Source organism: Microcebus murinus, chromosome 25, assembly GCF_040939455.1.
Source record: "Microcebus murinus isolate Inina chromosome 25, M.murinus_Inina_mat1.0, whole genome shotgun sequence".
NCBI classification, from domain to species: domain Eukaryota; kingdom Metazoa; phylum Chordata; class Mammalia; order Primates; family Cheirogaleidae; genus Microcebus; species Microcebus murinus.
The window spans coordinates 5360615-5379635 of record NC_134128.1 but is presented as its reverse complement, the minus strand read 5'-3'; the positions used below and the strand labels follow the sequence as shown (position 1 = coordinate 5379635).

General features: G+C 42.0%; 1 protein-coding gene across 1 annotated transcript in view; it reads left to right on the top strand.

Moving 5' to 3' along the window:
• GAD2 (glutamate decarboxylase 2) overlaps positions 1-19021 on the top strand; it is a 69509-nt gene that overhangs the window by 20269 nt on the left and 30219 nt on the right. Inside the window, exon 8 of the mRNA XM_012777334.3 lies at positions 3689-3768. Within this exon, the coding sequence (XP_012632788.1) occupies positions 3689-3768 (80 nt within the window). The remainder of the gene's footprint in view (positions 1-3688; positions 3769-19021) is intronic.

The following is a 19021-nucleotide window of genomic DNA, read 5'->3' as shown; positions in this document are numbered from 1 at the left end:
GTGGCTTGGAAGAATCAGCACAGCCTTCCAAACTTCTTATCTCAGTTCTAATAGAGAAAGAGAACCTGGCCTGCCAACACTCGGAACTGCTTTGTCTCTGAGCTTTCCACCACTCACCTTACGCTCACACGGTCCCCAAGGGGAAGTAAGATTTATCGTCCCCATTAAAGAGCCAGCCAGCGAGCTCCTGACGCACACTCCAGTGCAGGCCTGGCTGGGCGGCAGGGACGCCCTCCGCCAGCCTGGGGACACTCGCTCGTTCTTGTGCTACATAGTCTCATCCCGCTCAAACCCAGAAAGCCTGCCTATTTTTTTAATTATAAGTATTTTTTTCTTTTTTTTTTTTCTTTCGGCATATTATGGGAGTACAAATTTTAAGGTTTCAATAAATGCCCTTTCGCCCCCTCCCCCTATAAGTATTTTATAACTACAAAATCCCTTTTTTGTTTGCACACATTTTAAAGCCAAGCAAAATCATGTCACCTGTCTGAATTTCCCTCATATTAAAAAAAAAAAATAGAGAAATTACTCTTCCATCAACCTTGAGTTTTTCATTTAGTATAAAATAAAAATCATGGGGGGGGTTAATATGTATTACCCTTAAACAGAAATATGAGTTAGTCCTAATTGAGCATGGAAGTCTATCAAGGGTCTATTGTTATTTTTCCCAAATCAGGGAAGGGGGGGTTAGGGGTCATTAGCTTATTTCCAGACATTCTGTCGATGCACAACTGATCCTTGCGAGTCTTAGTAGTAGTGTGTAATAATTACAGTCTTATTACTCAGGGACAGATCTGAATCCTCGTAGCTCCTACTTTGTGTTCAGCATTTTGCCTGATGGACAGAGCAGTCCACCCGTCCCCACGTTGGCGCAGGATGCCACATCTGAAGGCCACTCGCACCACAGGTCCCTGGCGCCCTCCACCTGTGTCCAGGCCTCCTGAGTCCTCTTCAGACACCTGCCTTCCAGGGTCCTCAGCCGGCGGGAGCCTGTCCCGTCCTCAGTTCACCAACAGGTGTCTCCATTAAATGTGGCGCCGGGATTGAAAATGAGAGGCGCCACTCACGCTGTCCGCCTCGCTTCTTGCTCGTTAGGCAGCGGGTTTTGTTTTTCCCTCTCAAGTTCCTTCCTCTCCACGGGTGCCCTGCTGTTCGTGGGCAACATTTAGCTATTTTTCGTCTCCCTCTCCTGCAAATGTAAACAGACTCAATGCTCGCCGCCTCATTTCTTTTTCATGCCTCATCTCACCTTTGTTCCCCATCTTTAAGCTTTCCATTTGGGGACGCGTTCCTCTTCAAATCGCTGGCATTTGGTGCCGTGATCAATTATCCTGGGTGATTGCTCTTCATTTAAGGACCCCTATTCTTTCTCATTAAGGACCAGACGAGAACACGTCCCTGTCGCTGACCAGGTGCTCCGGATCTCTTACTTGGCCCCCACTTGCCATTTGGCAGTTTAGTGCCTAAGAGCTCGTTCATCCAGGGAAGGCCATCATTTGAGTGGCTTGAGTTCCCTCGCTCGCTGGGGGCAGCTGCTCCTCTGTCTTGTCACCCCCCCTCCCCCTGCAAGACTCTGCTAAATACACAAGCGAGAACCCTTTTTTTGACACGAGAGTCATGCATCTTTACCCACCTGGCCTAATTAAGCTTTCTCCTCTGGCTCCCAGGTATCTTGGTAACAATCGTCCACTTTGTCATTCTCAGGTTGTAAAATGAAGCTAATGGCCCTTCCTCGTGATGTCTAGCAGCACTGGGCTTTTTCAGCTCCTCTGTTCAATGTCCCCTTGATTGGTTAACATTATTTGCTGCTGTTATAAATGCGATTTCTTCTTGCTTATTAGACATACGCCCTAAAAATATGTGTGTTAAGAGTTCCTGGGCTGGATGTGCATATTTAAGAATTCAGATGAGTCAGAAGTGGCATTGGAGGAGAGAGTACCCTCTTTGGAACCCCAACTTAAAATTCCAGTCAGCAGCCCTTTGGAGATGTAAATTGAGGAAGCGGCTCTCCTTTTGGACAGCTTAATGATCTGTAGTTAATAGTAAGAGGCCGATGCTGGCTGCAGCACAGCTGGGCTTGGTCAGCCTTCCTCAGCCCTCCAAATGGCACAGTGATTACGACCATTGAGACACACAGCCCTACCCAGAATCAATAACCAAAAGCAAAACAAAGAGTTGGCAATGGCTTGCCCGTGCAGCCTTTTCTCTGCACACAGACAAGTCGTTCTGCCCCTGCCAGGAACTGCTGCCTCCTCCCAAAGTCTGCTTTGGGCTGGGCAGTTGCCTGCCCGACAGACAGCCCCTCCATCGCTGGGATGAAAAGTGCTAAATTTAGGGCCAACTCCTCCTCCAACTTCCTGAGTGCACACAATTTCATTGAGCTTAGGAGAAACTGAGTGTAATCTCTTGGTAGCAAAATGCAAGTCTGGAAACTATATAATACTTATACTTCGTTGCTGGAAGTGGCTGATTACATGGGTTGGTTACTTATGACTTGATGTCAAATTGGCTTCGGCTTACTGTGTGCTGAGGTATTAGATCCATTTACAATTTCCAACATCTCGTTATCTTCCTTCAAAAGGCCCAAGTGAATTCAACAGCAATAACAAAAATAACCCTATTCAAAAATTGGCAGAGGACTTGAATAGAATGTATCCAAAGAAGATATATAAATGCCCAATAAGCACATGAAAAGAAAGATGTTGAACATCTAATCATTAGGAAAATGCAAATCAAAAGCAAAATGATCAGCTAGATAAATGGGTCCAAAAAAAAAAAAAAAAAAAGCAAAATGAGTTACCATCTGATATCCACTAGGGTGACTATTATCAAAAAGCAGAAAATTACAAATGTTGGTGAAGATGTGGAGAAATTGGAACCCTGTTGCACTGCAGATAGGAATGTAAAATGGTGCAGCCACTATGGAAAAAAGCATGGAGGTTCCTTAAAAAGTTAGAAATAGAAATGTTATGTGATCCAGTAATTCCACCTCTAGGTATCTACTCAAAATAATTGAAAGCCAGTCTTAAAGAGGCGATTGTACTCCCATGTTTCATAGCAGCATGAGTGACAATAGCCAAAAGGTGGAAGGGAAGCAACCCAAGCATCCATCAACGGATAAATGGATAAACAAAAGGTAGTCTGTACAAACAGCAGAATATTAGTCAGTCTTAAAAAGGAAGGGATTTCTGAAACATGCTACAACATTAAAGAACCTTTAGGACATTGTGCTACATGAAACACAACACTTATGAGCGTCAAACACTGTATGACACCACTTATATAAAGTACCCAGAGTAGTCAAATTCACAGAGACAGAAAGTAGAATGGTGGCTGCCAGGTCTGATGGAGGGAGGAATTAGGAGTTGTTTAATGGGTACAGAGTTTCAGTTTTGCAGGATGAAAAGAGTTCTGGGGATGAATGGAGGTGGTGGCTGTACAACAAACTCGGTGTACTTAAGGCCACTGAACTGTACACTTAAAAATGGTTAAGAAGGCATTTACATTACATGTTTCAGTACAATTTTTTTAAAAAGGCACAAGTGAAGGATGCCATCTTCCCTTAGCGGCCCAGGCTTTGGAGGAACAGACTAGAAATAAAGGGAGAAAGGAAAAAGAAAAAAGCCAAGGGAATGGATCTTGTCTTTACATGGAACTCATTTCAAATATGCTTTCTTTTCTTTTACAGAGCCATTTTTCTCTCAAGAAGGGAGCCGCAGCCCTGGGGATTGGGACAGACAGCGTGATCCTGATTAAATGTGATGAGAGGTGAGCACGCATCTGCAACCCTCCTTGGTTCGCAATTTGCACCTTCCACCATGAATACCTGTTGGTGTGAAAACAGGAGCTGATTGTGGGGCAGCAGGCCACTGCCGGCCGCTGTTCCTTTTTAGCATGGGCTCTTGCTTGGAGCCCTTGGACGTTGCTCCTCAGTGCCATGGAGCCTCCCACAGCCCTGGACTCAGTGGGAACCTTTGTTACATCAATCAAAATAGTCTGCACCAAGGAGGTGCAGAAGGACATTCATCACCCGGGCACCTTAGCAGCGGTGGGCAATTTGAACCCTGATTGATGGGGGTAGCATCACTCTCGGGACCATGGGTTGCACCAACTTGATGAGGCGATTACAGGACAGGGTGCAGTTTAGCGAGCAGGAGTGAATAACGCACCAGTAACGCAACAACTTTGTGCTGGAACCGAAGGATTCCTGGGGAAAATCCCTGTCTTAATCGGCACCTGAACTCCACAGGCTCTCTGGGATCTGGGCTGCTGCTTTGGGGGGGAGATTTTAAAGTATTTTTAGGGTACCCATGTAAAGTATCTCTGGCCTGTAGGCCTGGAACCTAGTAAAAACTAGATTCAGTCTTCAAAGGTTTGGGTAACACCTTTCACTAAATTATAAGGAAGCCACTCAATCATTTATTTATTCGTACGTATTTATTAGGTAGATGTGTACTGACTGGTTGGCGTGTCACTAGGCTCTAGAGAAGCGTAATACACGATCCCAGATCCCTGGCAACGTGTGATCTACATGGGAAGATGCAGTAGTGTCCGGAGGGACGGTTACACGGTTGGATTGCGCGACACAGGGTGCACGCGTGTACACTGGAAGCCATGGAAAGCTTCCTGCAACAGGCGGGACTACAGCTGGGTTTTTTAAATTAGGAGTGAGCTGGATGGGTGCAGGGAAAGGCAGGGGCACTTACGGAAGGTTCCACAGCAGCTGCAAAGCACAGAAGTATGAATAATCCCCTCCTGGGGCTCGAGGAGCTGGGCCGACCTGACGTAGGAGGAGGGCACGGCCGTGGCAAATACAGTTGGTCACGTGGACCCCGAAAGCTCTGAACACCCCATTGATCCATAACCGCGTTCACCTCTGGGTGATGAGGTTAAAGGTGATGTCACTTTTTTGTTTATACCTTTCCATGGTGCCTGTTTGTTTGGTTGTTTGCAAAGAACACACGTTCCTTTTACAATCGGGGGGGGGGGGGGGGGGGGGGGAGTGTGTTATTTTTCCTTTGGGAGCAGTGGAGCTGAATTTAGGATTTGAGCTTGATAGGTCTGGGAACTAGGTAATTTGAAAGCATTTTTATTCAAGAAGGACATGGATGAGGCCACCCTTTAGGAAGCAAGGGGACAGGGGAGGCCAGGCGGGAGGCTCAGGCAGTAGCAGTAAGACAGGCATGAACTGACAACAGGACAGAAGCCAGGAACTGCCTTGTATTTTTAAGGCTATCCGAGTGCCTCACTAGCAGGTACTTAAGAACTGAGATTAGAAGAGACAACTAGCCAAAAATAAAGTTGCTAACTAGGAATAAAGGTTTAGATGAATTCACATTTTTTCTTACTCTGGAGTTGATCTGTTTTATGTAAGGAATCTAGAATTCAGGGAAGAAAATCCCCTAGACTGGCCGTCCTTGTCATCCTCTCTAGTCTAGGTAGAGCATTCTTGAGCTGAATCCCAGTGGGTGGACAGGGGATAGCTCCTGCCTCCAGTCTTTTTTTTGTTTTGTTTTGGAGATAGAGTCTCGCTCTAGAGTGCAGTGGCATCATTGTACCTCACAGCAACCTCAAACTCCTAGGCTCCAGTGATCCTCCTGCCTCAGCCTCCTGAGTAGCTGGGACTACAGGCATGCACCACCATGCCGTTTTTTTTCTATATTTTTTAGTTGTCCAGCTAATTTATTTCAGTTTTCAGTAGAGATTGGGTCTCGCTCTTGCTCAGGCTGGTCTTGAACTCCTGAGCTCAAACGATCCTCCTGCCTCAGCCTTCCAGAGTGCTAGGATTACACGCGTCAGCCACTGTGCCCGGCCTTGCCTCCACTCTTAAAAGCATGAGGGTTGCCACTTCTCCTGGGAACACCAGGTGTGACAGTGGCAGTGATCTTGGACAAGTCCACCAAGCCAGCCAGCCGGGGCCTCATGGGAGCAAAAGGCCTGAGGACATGTGACCGTTTGCAGGCAGCGTCACGCTCACGAGAGCCGTGCAGGCCTGGTGAAGAGGGAAGAGCTGAGGGAAGGGGTCAGGGACAGGCAAAGGGGCTTGTCACACACCAGCAGTGGCAGAGCAGGAGGCAGGAGGCAAGGCGTGCTGGGAAGCCGGTGGAGGTGAGAACCAGTGATAGGCCAGGTGGCCTCAGATTGGGAAGTCAAAGAATGTTATTTCAACGATTTTAGAAGCCATTAGAAAAACTAAAATAATGCTAGAAAGTATGGTTTTTTAGCTGATGAACCTGGTGGGATGGAGGAGGGAGAGAGTGGAGCAGAGGAAAGAAGGAAATAGGAAAGACCAAAGAGAATAGGAGACAAAAGGAAGGAAAAAACAAGGGCAGGAGAAGACAGTTCATGGAGGAAGCCAGGAGCAAGGAGAGACCCAGAGGGGAACTTGAGCAGAATGAGGAAGCGCAGTGGGAGCTTTAAAAGAAACCATAATTAAATTTTTTAAATAATTAAAAAAATTAAAGGAATAATTCGTTTAAAGGAATTATAGTTTTGACCATCTAAAAACCAACATATGCTTACTTTTAAAAAAATAGAAAATAACAGGAAAAAATCATAGTTGCACTATCCAAAGATCATCATTAATACTATACCAGTGTCTAAACCTTTGAATCTCTTTTCTAAGCATAGAAGCATATCTTTTTTTCTCTTTGCATATTTGTGATCATTTTTTTCCTAAGTAGACAAGATAACATGAGTATTTTTCTACATTATCACACACAGAAACACACTTAACTATATAATATTTCAGGTGTGACTGTGTCAGGGAGTGTTATAGGACTTCAGAGAGCTGGCTGTGGGACTGAATTGTTTACATTCAGATCTCAGTGCCGGCCGGAGTGGGCACATGCCTCTCTGGGCCTTGTTTTAGCTGAAAAAAGGAAAAAGTAGTAGCACCTACTTCTTCATAGGATTATGAAGATTAAATGTGTTGACAAATGCAAAATGCTAAAAAATGATACCTAGAACAGGGTACGCACAAAATATTAGTCCCTTACTGGGCATTTTCCTGTTCCTGGAATTACTGCTACAAATAACCGTTCCATCCTTCCGTGAACATCCTTATTTGTCTACAGCTCCTCCATTCATGTTTGTCTGTTCGTGTTCCTACTAACGAAAATTACATGAATGTTTTGAAGGAGTGAGATACATTAGGCCAACTTGCCTTGCAACGGTTTCACCTGTTTATTCACTTAGCAGTATTATATGAGAGTATTTTGGGGGAAAAAAATTTAAAGCTATGTTTGTAGCTACATGTAGTCTTTGACTTTGTATTGGTAATTCATATCATCTGTATAGCATGAGTTTAAGATTGAGAGTCTTGCCTTAATGATTTAAGTCAGTGGTCCTGAACGTTTTTGACCCCAGGGACTGGTTCTGTGGAAGGCAATTTTTCCATGGACTGGGGTGGGGGATGGTTTCAGGATGAGTCACGCGCATCACATTTACTGTGCAGTCAGACCTCTCTGCTAATGATCATCTGTATTTGCAGCTGCTCCCCAGCACTGGCATCACCGCCTCAGCTCCACTGCAGATCATCAGGCATTAGATTCTCATAAGAAACCTAAACCTGGATCCCTCACTTGCGCAGTTCACAGTAGGGTTCTTGCTCTTGTGAGAAATCTAATGCTGCAGCTGATCTGGCAGGAGGCGGAGCTCAGGTGGTGACGCCAGCGATGGGGAGCGGCTGCAAATACAGATGAAGCTTTGCTCACTGGCCCACTGCTCACCTCCTGCTGTGCAGCCTGGTTTCTAACAGGCCACTGACCGGTTCCAGTCCGCAGCCTGGGCATTGGGGGCTGCAAATTTAAGTGAAATTAAAGTGTCTGGGGTCAGAGGCCCAGGAAAAGGCCTTGGACAATCATTTATAGCCACCATTCCCATAGAATCAGCTAAAACACTCTCAGCGTGTTTGTTTTTATTATGACGTCCTTGTGAAAGTCAGACCTGTAGTTCAGAAAATCACTGAAGGCCGACGGTGTGAGTCCTGCACGCTGGTTTCTCCTACCTGTGCTTTGTGAAGTTTGTCCAGGCTTCCCCCAAACACAAGCCTGGACCTGCTCTCAAGGCTTGCCTTTCCCTTTCCTTCCTACCGCACGTCAGTCAGTCAGCGGCTGGGGGATGGTTTTATTGTGTCAGCAGACAGTTGAATTAGCTGAAGGCTCATGATTGAGGGGAAATGTCTCAGTGAGAGAGACAGTCTGTGCCTTTCTAGCTATGACCCAAAGCCACACGTGGAGGAAGACCTCAGTGAGGTGCCTTCTTTTCATCGGCAGTCACAGGGGCTTACTCTGGTGACCAGTTCAAAGTGAAACGTGGTTCTCAGTCAAAAAAAAAAAAAAAAAGGAGAGAGAGAGACGTATAGGAAATATTTATTTGTTTGGATTAGGTTCTCTCAGAGTTGAAAATCAAAAAGCATTTTAATTTATTCTAATAAGTAGAATATGATGAGGTAATGCAAACTTTGAGTTCTCCAAGCCTTACATTTTAATGTGAAGTATCATGACCAAAAAGGAGTAGTCTATTTTGTAAAAATGAGTTATTAAATTCATAAGAGGGAAATGTGTTGAATTAAACCTTTATTTCATTTCTAGTTTAAGAGTTCCCTTTCCTTGTTAACGGAAAGTTGAATATTCACAGTGATGGGATTAGTGAATTTTTATTCAAGTGTCATTGGGTCTAACATTTGCAAGATCTGAATTAGTGGCATCCAAATTAATGCTGTGTGGATATGTCTAAGGAAAGAGAAGAAAAGTGAGTTAATATTTAGAATAAAATAAGTATTTGTGAAAGAAGACTGCGATATTTCAGAATTGGATTAGGCCACTGAACAAAAAAGACGTTTGCCAAATATTCAGTCAAGAGAAGAGGAGAGGAAGTTTCTATCGTATGCGTGATAATTTGGAAGCGTCTCAAGTTCCCACGTGATGGAAGCAGGAGCCCTGTGAGCTACTCCGTTTGGCATGAGCAGTAGCCTTGATTGGTAACCCAGTGGCAGGTGCGGTGGACGTTGTCACAGATGCTACAAAACTTAGTCTGGTGTGAAAGAAGCAAAAACATGTCAGGAAGGTGAACACGATGATAAGATACTATGGGAGGACAGGCTGCCATTCTCATCTGGAGGAAGGACGACGGGAGTTAGCCACGTGAACAGGAAAGGAAACAATGTTCTGGGGAAAGGCCGCAGCACTTTCTAAATGGTGGATGGGAGAGCGTCAGGGGAGGATGTGGTCAGAATATCCTCGGCATGAAGGGCCTTGTGCGCCAGGTGAAGCGGTTTGAACTTGAGGCGGAAGGCGTGGGGGGCACTGTTTTGAGCAGGGAAGCCACATCGTGGTTTTACGTTAGAAAGATTATTTTCAGTGCAGAGGGGATGGGGTTCGAGACTGCGAGCTGGTGGCTGTTGTAGTGACAGGAATGAGGGGTGACACGTGGGGGGCTGACGGGACGCAGGCCCTGGCCGTGAGAGGGATGTGGAGCCGATAGAAATGCTGGCTGGCGGGCGGGGAGGTGGAGGCAGGAGGCCACATGAGTGGGGCTCTTTGTGAGACACAGCACCGCGGCTGCGCTGAGACGCTGAGGGAAGATGAGGAGACGCTGAGGGAAGATGAGGAGACGCTGAGGGAAGATGTGAAGATGTTGAGGGAAGACGCTGAGGGAAGATGAGGAGACGCTGAGGGAAGACGCTGAGGGAAGATGAGGAGACGCTGAGGGAAGATGAGGAGACGCTGAGGGAAGACGCTGAGGGAAGATGAGGAGACGCTGAGGGAAGACGCTGAGGGAAGACGCTGAGGGAAGATGAGGAGACGCTGAGGGAAGACGCTGAGGGAAGATGAGGAGATGTTGAGGGAAGACGCTGAGGGAAGATGAGGTGCCGAGGGAAGAAGAGGAGGTGCCGAGGGAAGAGCTGTGAGACGCCCTGACGAGGGAGGGCGTCAGGTAGGCAGTTGGGAACATGGGCCTGGGGCGCAGGGGAAGCCACGCGCGAGTGGGCCTGGGGACGGGCTCTGCGGGCACCGCACCTCGGACCGGCAGAGCAGGAGGAGCCGCCGAGGAGGCTGAGGAGGGGCCGGAGCTGTGGGAGGAGGACGTAGGGCACGCGGTGTGTCTCGGGGAGGAGCGGTCAACAGGACCAATGCCAGCCGTGGAGGAGACGAGGCCCGCCACTGCCCCTCGGCTCCACTGACGAGGAGGTGGCCGCTGAGCGTGGCAAGAGCAGCTTCAATGAGGGGAGAGTGGCAGACAAGAAAAGGGAGCACCAACACAGGCGACAGGGAGGTTGAGGTGAAGGGAGGCGGTGGGGCCGCCTGAGGGAGCGCTGCGTCCCGCCAGTGACTTCCGGTTTCACTGCGAGGCGGGCGGGGGACCTCTGGAGAGGAAATGCGAATTCTGTGGGGAAAAAGAAGGGATGAAATAGATGGCAGAGGTTTCATTTCCCTCGTGAGTTCCTTGTTCTTTTGGCCAAGACTGTAGGGTGTTCCTCTGAGGCGCGCAGGAACTGTGGCACTGTCTCGCGGGGAGAGAGGGGACAGTGGCGAAGGCGGGAGGTCTGGGGACGAGCCCGGCTGAGCCTCCCCACGACAGGCTGCCCACCGGGTCCAAGTCAGACGCCCCTGGACTGGGGAAGGTTCTTAGACGTTAACTCGTTCAACTTTTTTTTTTTTTACATTGTATTTTTTAAATAATTTCAAACTTAAACATTGCAAGATCAGTAAAAAGAACTCTCATATATCCTACACCTAAATTCACCAGTCGTGAACATTATGACACGTTTGCTTTCTCTTTCTCTCCAGATATACTGTATATAAAGTTCAATATTACATATCAAATGTAACAAATAGTAGGTATGTTAATTATAGATATAATTTTTTCTGGGCCATTTGAAAGTTCCTTACAAGACATCATGATGCTTTTACATCTTAAGCCCTCAATGTGTATTTCATAAGAAGAATGATATTCACAATCATGGAACAGTTATCAAAATCAGGAAATTTGACACCGATACAATACACTTAATAACTCTACGTGCCTTATTCAAGTTGGGCCAACTGTCCCGGTCATATCCATTACAGCTATTTGTTTCCCAGTCCAGGATCACACGTGGCGTTTAATCGTCACCACTTCTTTTTAGCCAGCCTTTGTCTGTTATGAGGTTGGTCTTTGTGAACCATGTAGACCATTTATTTTATAGCTAATCTGGATCTGCCTGATAATTTTCTTGTGATTAGATTCCAGTGATGCGTGTGGAGCAGGACCTGGGGGAGGCAATGCTGGCCCTCCTCGAGTGCATCTCGTCCCAAAATGAGATTGCCGGTAGTGTTAACTTTCACCATCTTCCCAGGTTTCTCCACTATAAAATGACTATTTGTCTCCTTTGCAGCTAATGTGTGTCTTGTAGGGGATGCTTTGAGACTATATAAATATCCTGTTGCTCCTGAAATGTTCACCCACTAGTTTAACATCCATTGATGAATTCTGCCTGAATTATTGTTACGATGGTTGCAGAATAGTGATTTTCTAGCACCACCATTCCGTCTTTATTTATTAGTTCTTTCATTCTACTGCAGGGTAGAGCTCTCCTTATCTTTTTGTCTTTTTTTTTTCTTTTTCTTTTCTCTCTCTCTCTCTCTTATTGTCAGTATGGACTCAAGGGTGTTTTTAGAAATTAATACTCTCTTCCATCTTTGCTTCTCTTTCTGCTACCTTCAGGGTTTCCTTTACATTATCTAAATTAGCAGTCATTTGTTGTAAAACCTTACAGAAAATAAATCTGACCAAGACCCATGCTACCCGGTGGCAGAGGACTAGAAGAATCACTGGCTTTTCTAGCTCCCATGTAACACAAGAATTTTGTGAGCTATTTGATTAATGCTTTTATACCACAAATTAAGTACTAGTGCCTTTGTATACATCTTTGCCTTCCTTTTAAACACATCCCTATGGCTTTATAAATTACAGTTAGACTACATTTCCCTGTGCTGCTTAAGTACCACACTTTATCATACAATTGATTTAAACAATTGAAAGTATAAATAATCTGGGGTCATTATACTTTTTTATTAAATTAGCTGAATTGCAGCCAGTGCCTGAAGGTGGTTAGGGATGCTAATTAACTCTTTCGGGTCCTTGGGGAGCCGTTCAGTATCATAATAGAACAGACTTCACAGAGAAACCGAACCAATTACTATTGAGCAGGGGCTGTGGGAAGCTCACCGAATGCCTTATTTCATGTGGGATTAGATGCGGAGAACTCAGGGGTGCTAGTGGTGTGTGTGCTTCATTATGTCCTATATCAGGAAGGATTAGAAAATAATAACAGCTGACACTGAGTCTTCATGACATGCCAGGCACAGTCCTGGGCACTGTACACAATTGCTCTAATTAATTCATTTAATTAAAGACACAAAAGAGCCTACTTCCTTACATTTACCTGGTACTGCCATAGTTGATGAAGTGTTTCCATATACACCACAATTTCAAACAGTATGGAAAGTTTTGGGGTTCCCCCTCCATTTGATTCATAACACTAACAGGTGACAGGTCCAAAGTTATGTGGCCGGTAAGTGAAGAGTCAGGACTTGGACTCAGAAGAGAACTACTATTCACTAAACACAGCCCCTGATTCCCCCCCCCCATTTTTTATTGTGATAAAATATACGTGAAATTTTCCATCTTAGCCATTTTTAAGCGCTCATTTCAGTGGTATTAAATGCACTCATATTCTTGTGCAACCATCTCCACTATCCATCTCCACAACTCTTTTCATCTTGCAAAACTGAAACTCTGTATCCATTAAACACAAACTCCCCATCACCCCTTCCCTGCAGCCCCTGGCACCCACCATTCTACTTTCTGTCCCTATGAATTTGACTACACTATGGACTTCACTGATATAAATAAGTGACTTGTGTCAGTGTGATGGAGCTTTTTTATTATTCATGTTTTCATTTGCATTTTGATAAATAGCAAAGCTGAGTATTTTATGCTTACCAGTTATTTATAGTTCAAAAAAAAAAGAAGACATTTTCTCATGTACATTGCAAATGTTTTATAAAATGTATCATCTGCTTTTTAATTTCATTTGTGGTATTTTTTTGATAGCATGATAATCAATTGCCCATTTTTCACCTTTAGCATCTTTAGGAAGTGTTTCCCATTCTTAGTATGTGTTAATATTCATCTTTTTTTCCCCTAAAAACCTTGTATTATTATTTAAATAGTTGATCTAACTGAAATTTATTTTGGTCTGTGGTGGGAAATGTGAAATCAATCAATTTCTTTCTTTCTTTTTCTTTCTGCCAAATCCTGTTTACCATTTAAGATCCAAAAAAATCACTGATATATTGTTACAGACTAAATTTATATTGGGCATTTCTTATCTTCTAGTTTTGTTCCACTGATATGCCTATCTGGCTCCATTACCATACTTTTTAATCACTATAGTTTTACAATATGTTCTACTAACTAATAGAAAAAAATCTGTCACCTGCCCATTCCTTTTTTTTTTTTTTCTTTTACTAATGTTTTTCATCCTGTTGTACTTTAAAATTGCTTTCCCAGGTTCCTATTCCCTTAAAATTCCTACAGGGGATCCTGTTGGAATTGTGTTAAGTTTAGATATTAATCATATGTGTTTGCAATGTTGAGTTTTTTTTATCAAAGAACATGATATGTCTTTTCATTTATCCAGATCTTTCTTGTGTCCTTTGGTAAAGATCTGTTTTTCTCTTTTTATAGATTTTATATTTTCTTACTAAGTTTATTTCCAGATATTTTAAAATTTTTGTCGCCATTGTTAAAGTTCTCTCTTTTTCATTTTATTTTCTACTGATCATTATTGGAATATCAGAAACCTTTTGATATTTGAATTTTTTCAGACTTATGATAGTTTCAGTTTACTCATATGGTTTCAGATACTGATTGTTATATTATCTCCTTTCTAATATGTAGTGATCATTTTCTTAGTTTATTGGTTAAAATTTTAAGAAAAATGATCTTTTCTTCCCCAGCTTTACAGAGGTATAACTAACCAATTAAAATTATATACATGTAAGGTATACAATGTGATATTTTGCTATACATGCACGTTGTGAAATTATTACTGCAATCAAGCCAATTAACACATGCATTACTCACAGTTACCCTTTGTTTTGTGAGAATACTGAAGATCTGCTTTCTCAGCAGATTTCAAGTATGTGGTACATTATTATTAACTATAGTCACAATGTTGTACATTAGGTCTCATAACTGAGAGTTTGTACCATTTGACCAACATCTCCCCATTTCCCCATCCCTAACCCTGGTTAACCAACTCTTCTACTATTTCTATAAGTTTGACTTTTTTAGATTCTATGCATAAGTGAAATCACACAGTATTGGTCCTTCTGTGCCTGGCTTATTTTACTTAGCCTAATGTCCTCCAGGTTCATCCATGCCATCACAAATGGCAGAATTTCCTTCTTTTACAATGCCGAATAAGATTTCATTGTATATATTTACCACATTTTCTTTATTCATTCATCTGTTGACAGACACTTAGGTTATTTCCATATCTTGGCAATTGTGAATAATGTTGCAATGAACATAGAAGTGAAGATGTCTCTTGTAGACAGTGATTTTATTTCCTTTGGGTATATATTGAGAAGTGGGATTGCTGGTTCATATGGTAGTTTTATTTTTAATCTTTTTGAGGAACCCTCATACTATTTTCCATAATGGCTGTACCAATGTATCAGGGCTCTCTTTTCTCCACGTCCTCCTCAATACTTGTTATCTTTTGACTTTTTGATAATAGTTATCCTAAGAGGTATGAGATGACAGCTCATTATGGTTTTGATTTGCATATCCCTGGTGATTAGTGATGTTGAGCACCTTTTCATATACCTATTAACCATTTCTTTGTCTTCTTTGGAAAAAGGTCTATTCAAGTCCTTTCTCATTTTCTAAACAGGTACTTGGGGGCTTTTGCTATTGAGTTGGATGAGTTCCTAATATATTTTGGATATTAACCCCCTCTCTCAGGCGTCCTAAAACTACGGCCTGTGGGACACATGCGGGTGTTTTTGCCCGTTTGTTTTTTTACTTCAAAATAAGATATGTGCAGTGTGCATAGGAATTTGTTCATAGATTTTTTAAAACTATAGTCCAGCCCTCCAACGGTCTGAGGGACAGTGAACTGGCCCCCTGTTTAAAAAGTTTGAGGACCCTTGCCCTATCTGATAAAAGGTTACAAATATTTTCTTCCATCCCAGGGGCTGTCTTTTCATTTAGTTGGTTGTTTCCTTACTAAAAGCAGAAACTTTTTAGTTTGATGTAGTCTGTAGTCACACTTGCTTATTTTTGTTTTTGTTACCTGTACTTTTCATATCACATCTTTGTTCTTCTTGCTCAAGATTGCGTTAGCTTTGGAAACCAGTTTTGTTAAAAGTATGGACTATTTAACAATAGTAAGTGATCTACAGATTCAATGAAATCTGTATCAAAATTCCAATGGCATTTTTCACAATAGAGGAAAAAAATGTTATAAATTAATATGGAAACACAGAAGACTAATAGCTAAAGCACTGCTCCCATGAAAACAGGATATCTTTCCATTTATTTGTGTCATCTTCAATTTCTTTTATCAGTGTATTACAGTTTTCAGTATATAAATCTTTCATCTCTGGTTAAATTTATTATCAAGTATTTTATTTTTTCAATGCTATTATGAATTTTTTTAATTTCTTTTTTGGATAGTTTGTTTTTAGTGTATAGTAACACAACTGATTTTTTTTTGTATGTTGATTTTTGAATATACAGCTTTCCCAAAATCATTTAGTAGTTTCAATAGCTTTTTAGTGGAGTCTTTAGTGACAGTTTAACTTCTTCCTTTCCAATTTGGATACCTTTCCTTTCTTTTTCTTGCCTAATTACCCTAGCTAGGGCTTCCAGTGCTATGTTGGGTAGAAGTGGCAAGAGTCGGCATCCATACCTTCCTTTCCTGATCTTAGTGGAAAAGCTTTCAACTTTGCACTGTTGAGCATGTGTTAGCTGTGGGCTTGGCATATATGGCCTTTGCTGTGTTGAGGTACATTCTTTCTATAGCTAATTTGTTGAGAGTTTTTATCATGAAAAGATATTGAATTTGCTCAAATGCATTTATTGAGATGATCATATAGTTTTTATCCCTCATTCTGTTAATGTGGTATGTCACATCTATTCGTTGCATATGCTTAACATTGCATCCCAGGTATAAATCTCACTTGATCATGGTGTATGATCCTTATAAAGTGCTATTGAATTCAGTTTGCTAGTATCTTGTTGAGGATTTTTGCATCTATGTTCATCAGGGATATTGACCTATAGTTTTCTTTTCTCATAGTGCCCTTGTCCCTTGTCTGGCTTTGGTATCAGGGTAAACCTTGCTAGCCTTGTTTGGCAGTGTTTCTTCCTCTTCAATTATATGGAAGAATTTGAGGAGGATTGTTATTAATCCTTCTTTAAGTGTTTGGCAAAACTCCCCAGTGAAGCCATTAGGTCTTGGGCTTTTCTTTGCTGGGAGATTTTTGATTACTGATTCAGTCTCCTTACTTGTTATTGATCTGTTCAGATTTTCTATTTCTTTAAGAATAATGTTCTTGTTCCTAAATTTAATGGAAATGTATTTAGGATTTTTCATTTAGATATGATGTAGACTCTTGGTTTGAAATAGATGTTCTTACTGTGTTAAGGAAGTGTTCTCCTTTTCTTAACTTACCAAGAATTGCTTTTCAATTTTCCTCTTTCCATCTTCTTCTCTTCCTCATTCTTCCCCTCCAGCCCTTCCTTTTCATCTGTAGTGGATGTTGACTTTCATGAAATGCCTTTAAAACATCAATTGAGATGATGCTATAATTTCCTAACTTTGATCTAATGATAAGATGAGTTGTCCTAAAAAAGATCTCCTAATAATTCACACCTTTGCATTCTTGCAACAAATCCTACGTGGTCCTCTGTTTAATTCTTCTGAATTATATTTTCCAATATTATATTCAGGATTTTTGTAGCTATATCTCTAATACATATGTAGAGGTTTTTCTGAGCTATCTTTAACAGATTTTGCTTTCAGAGTAAGCTAATTAGAAAATGAATTCTGAAACCTTCCATTGTTTTCTCTGTAAGAATTTTAGAAGTATTGCCTGCCAGCAGTAGACTTGTTAAAATTCACCATAGGTGCCTGACATTTGGTGGGGGTCAGTTTTTGGCTACATTCCTCTCACTGATTTTTTGGTTCTTAGGGGTTTTTTTCCTTAAAATTTTCTATATATTCTTGAATCAATTTTTTTTTTGAGACAGAGTCTCACTCTGTTGCCTGAGCTAGAGTGCTATGGCATCGGCTTTGCTCACAGCAACCTCACACTCCTGGGCTCAAGCAATCCTCCTGCCTCAGCCTCCCGAGTAGCTGGGACTACAGGCATGCGCCACCATGCCTGGCTAATTTTTTCTATATATATTAGTTGGCCAATTAATGTGTTTCTATTTATAGTAGAGACGGGGTCTCGCTCTTGCTCAGGCTGGTTTCGAACTCTTGACCTTGAGTGATCCACCCACCTCGGCATCCCAGAGTGCTAGGATTACAGGCGTGAGCCACTGCTTCCGGCCATGAATCAATTTTTATAATTTATATTTTCCTAGAGAAAAAAAAAATTATTTTCTCAAGATTTTTAAGATTAGCATAAAGCTTTATATAGACTTCTGTAGTATTAAAATGTCTTTATCTGTAAGGTCCTTTCTCACTTTGAATATTATATTTTCTCTCTTTTATTTATTGGACTAATCAGATATTTGTGTATCCATTGATCTTTTCAATGCCCCAGCTTTTGAATTTAGTGTTAAGTTTTTTTTATTAAGTTTTCTAATTCACTGAAAAATTCATTTCTTCTTTCTGCCTATATTGTTTTTGTTTCCCTAGCTTCTTGAATTAAATATTTGCTCTAGTTATTTTTATTCTGTTATTTAATTAATTCTTTTTATTCTCTGTTCTTTAATTCCAAAGGCATTTAGGGCTGTATATTTTCCTCTGAGAATGATTTAGGATGCTTCTCTTATTTTTATATGTAGTATTCTCATGTCATTAATTTTTAATGTTCTGTAATTGCTGTTTTGATTTCCTCCTGGACTCAAAGGTTATTTAGAATAGCCAAGCATGGTTTCTTACATGGTAAATTGGACCTCTTATTATAATCCTTTACTTCTGTCTGTGGACACATTCAGGGAAGAGGTGTGGTAGTTTGGGGAGAAGGAGGGATGTGAGTTGTCTGCACACCTTCCTGCCCACGGTTTCCCTCCCCACATACTTCCTTGTCAGCTCTGGGACTAGCACTCACTGGCAGCCACAAGGAATGTCACATAAAAAAGAAAATAGCTCCTCATCACCTCAAGTCCCCAGCTGCACATCACTTGGATTGTTGTACAGCGAAAGGATGTGTGTTAAGGAAATGCTTGTGGAGAAAGTCAATGAAAAGAATAAATATTTCTAGAATTACACACAAAAGTCACTGCCCCCATAGCCTGACCGCAATGCAAAGGGGTCTCATTGTGCATATTGGAAAACAAATGTTAAAAGAATTCAATCTTTCTAAATAGGTTTCCTATGTGTTTGGTCCTTTGAGTTCATTCTGGAAGGCTGTCATTTTATTTCTAGTTATAACCCGGCCTTTTACCAGCATTTGACCTTGTGCGGTCACCTCACCTCTCAGCCTGTTACCTTCTTTGAAAAATGAGATGGTTCAAGTAAAATCAGGTCTTGAGCCCCTTCTAATTCTAACGTATCCTAATCTCCAACTTCACAGTGACATCTTACTGCTTTACACATAACAAAATGTCCTGATGTGATTAGATAAGTAAATAGAATAGATTGTCACTAGAATGGCTGTCAAGCTAGTCTACCCAGAATTCTCCAACACAAAGTTGTTTAGCTTGTGGGAAATTTAGTTAAGATGCAAGATTTGCAAAACAATTTCTAAGAATTCTCTCAGTTTCCATGTTTACCTACAAAAATACT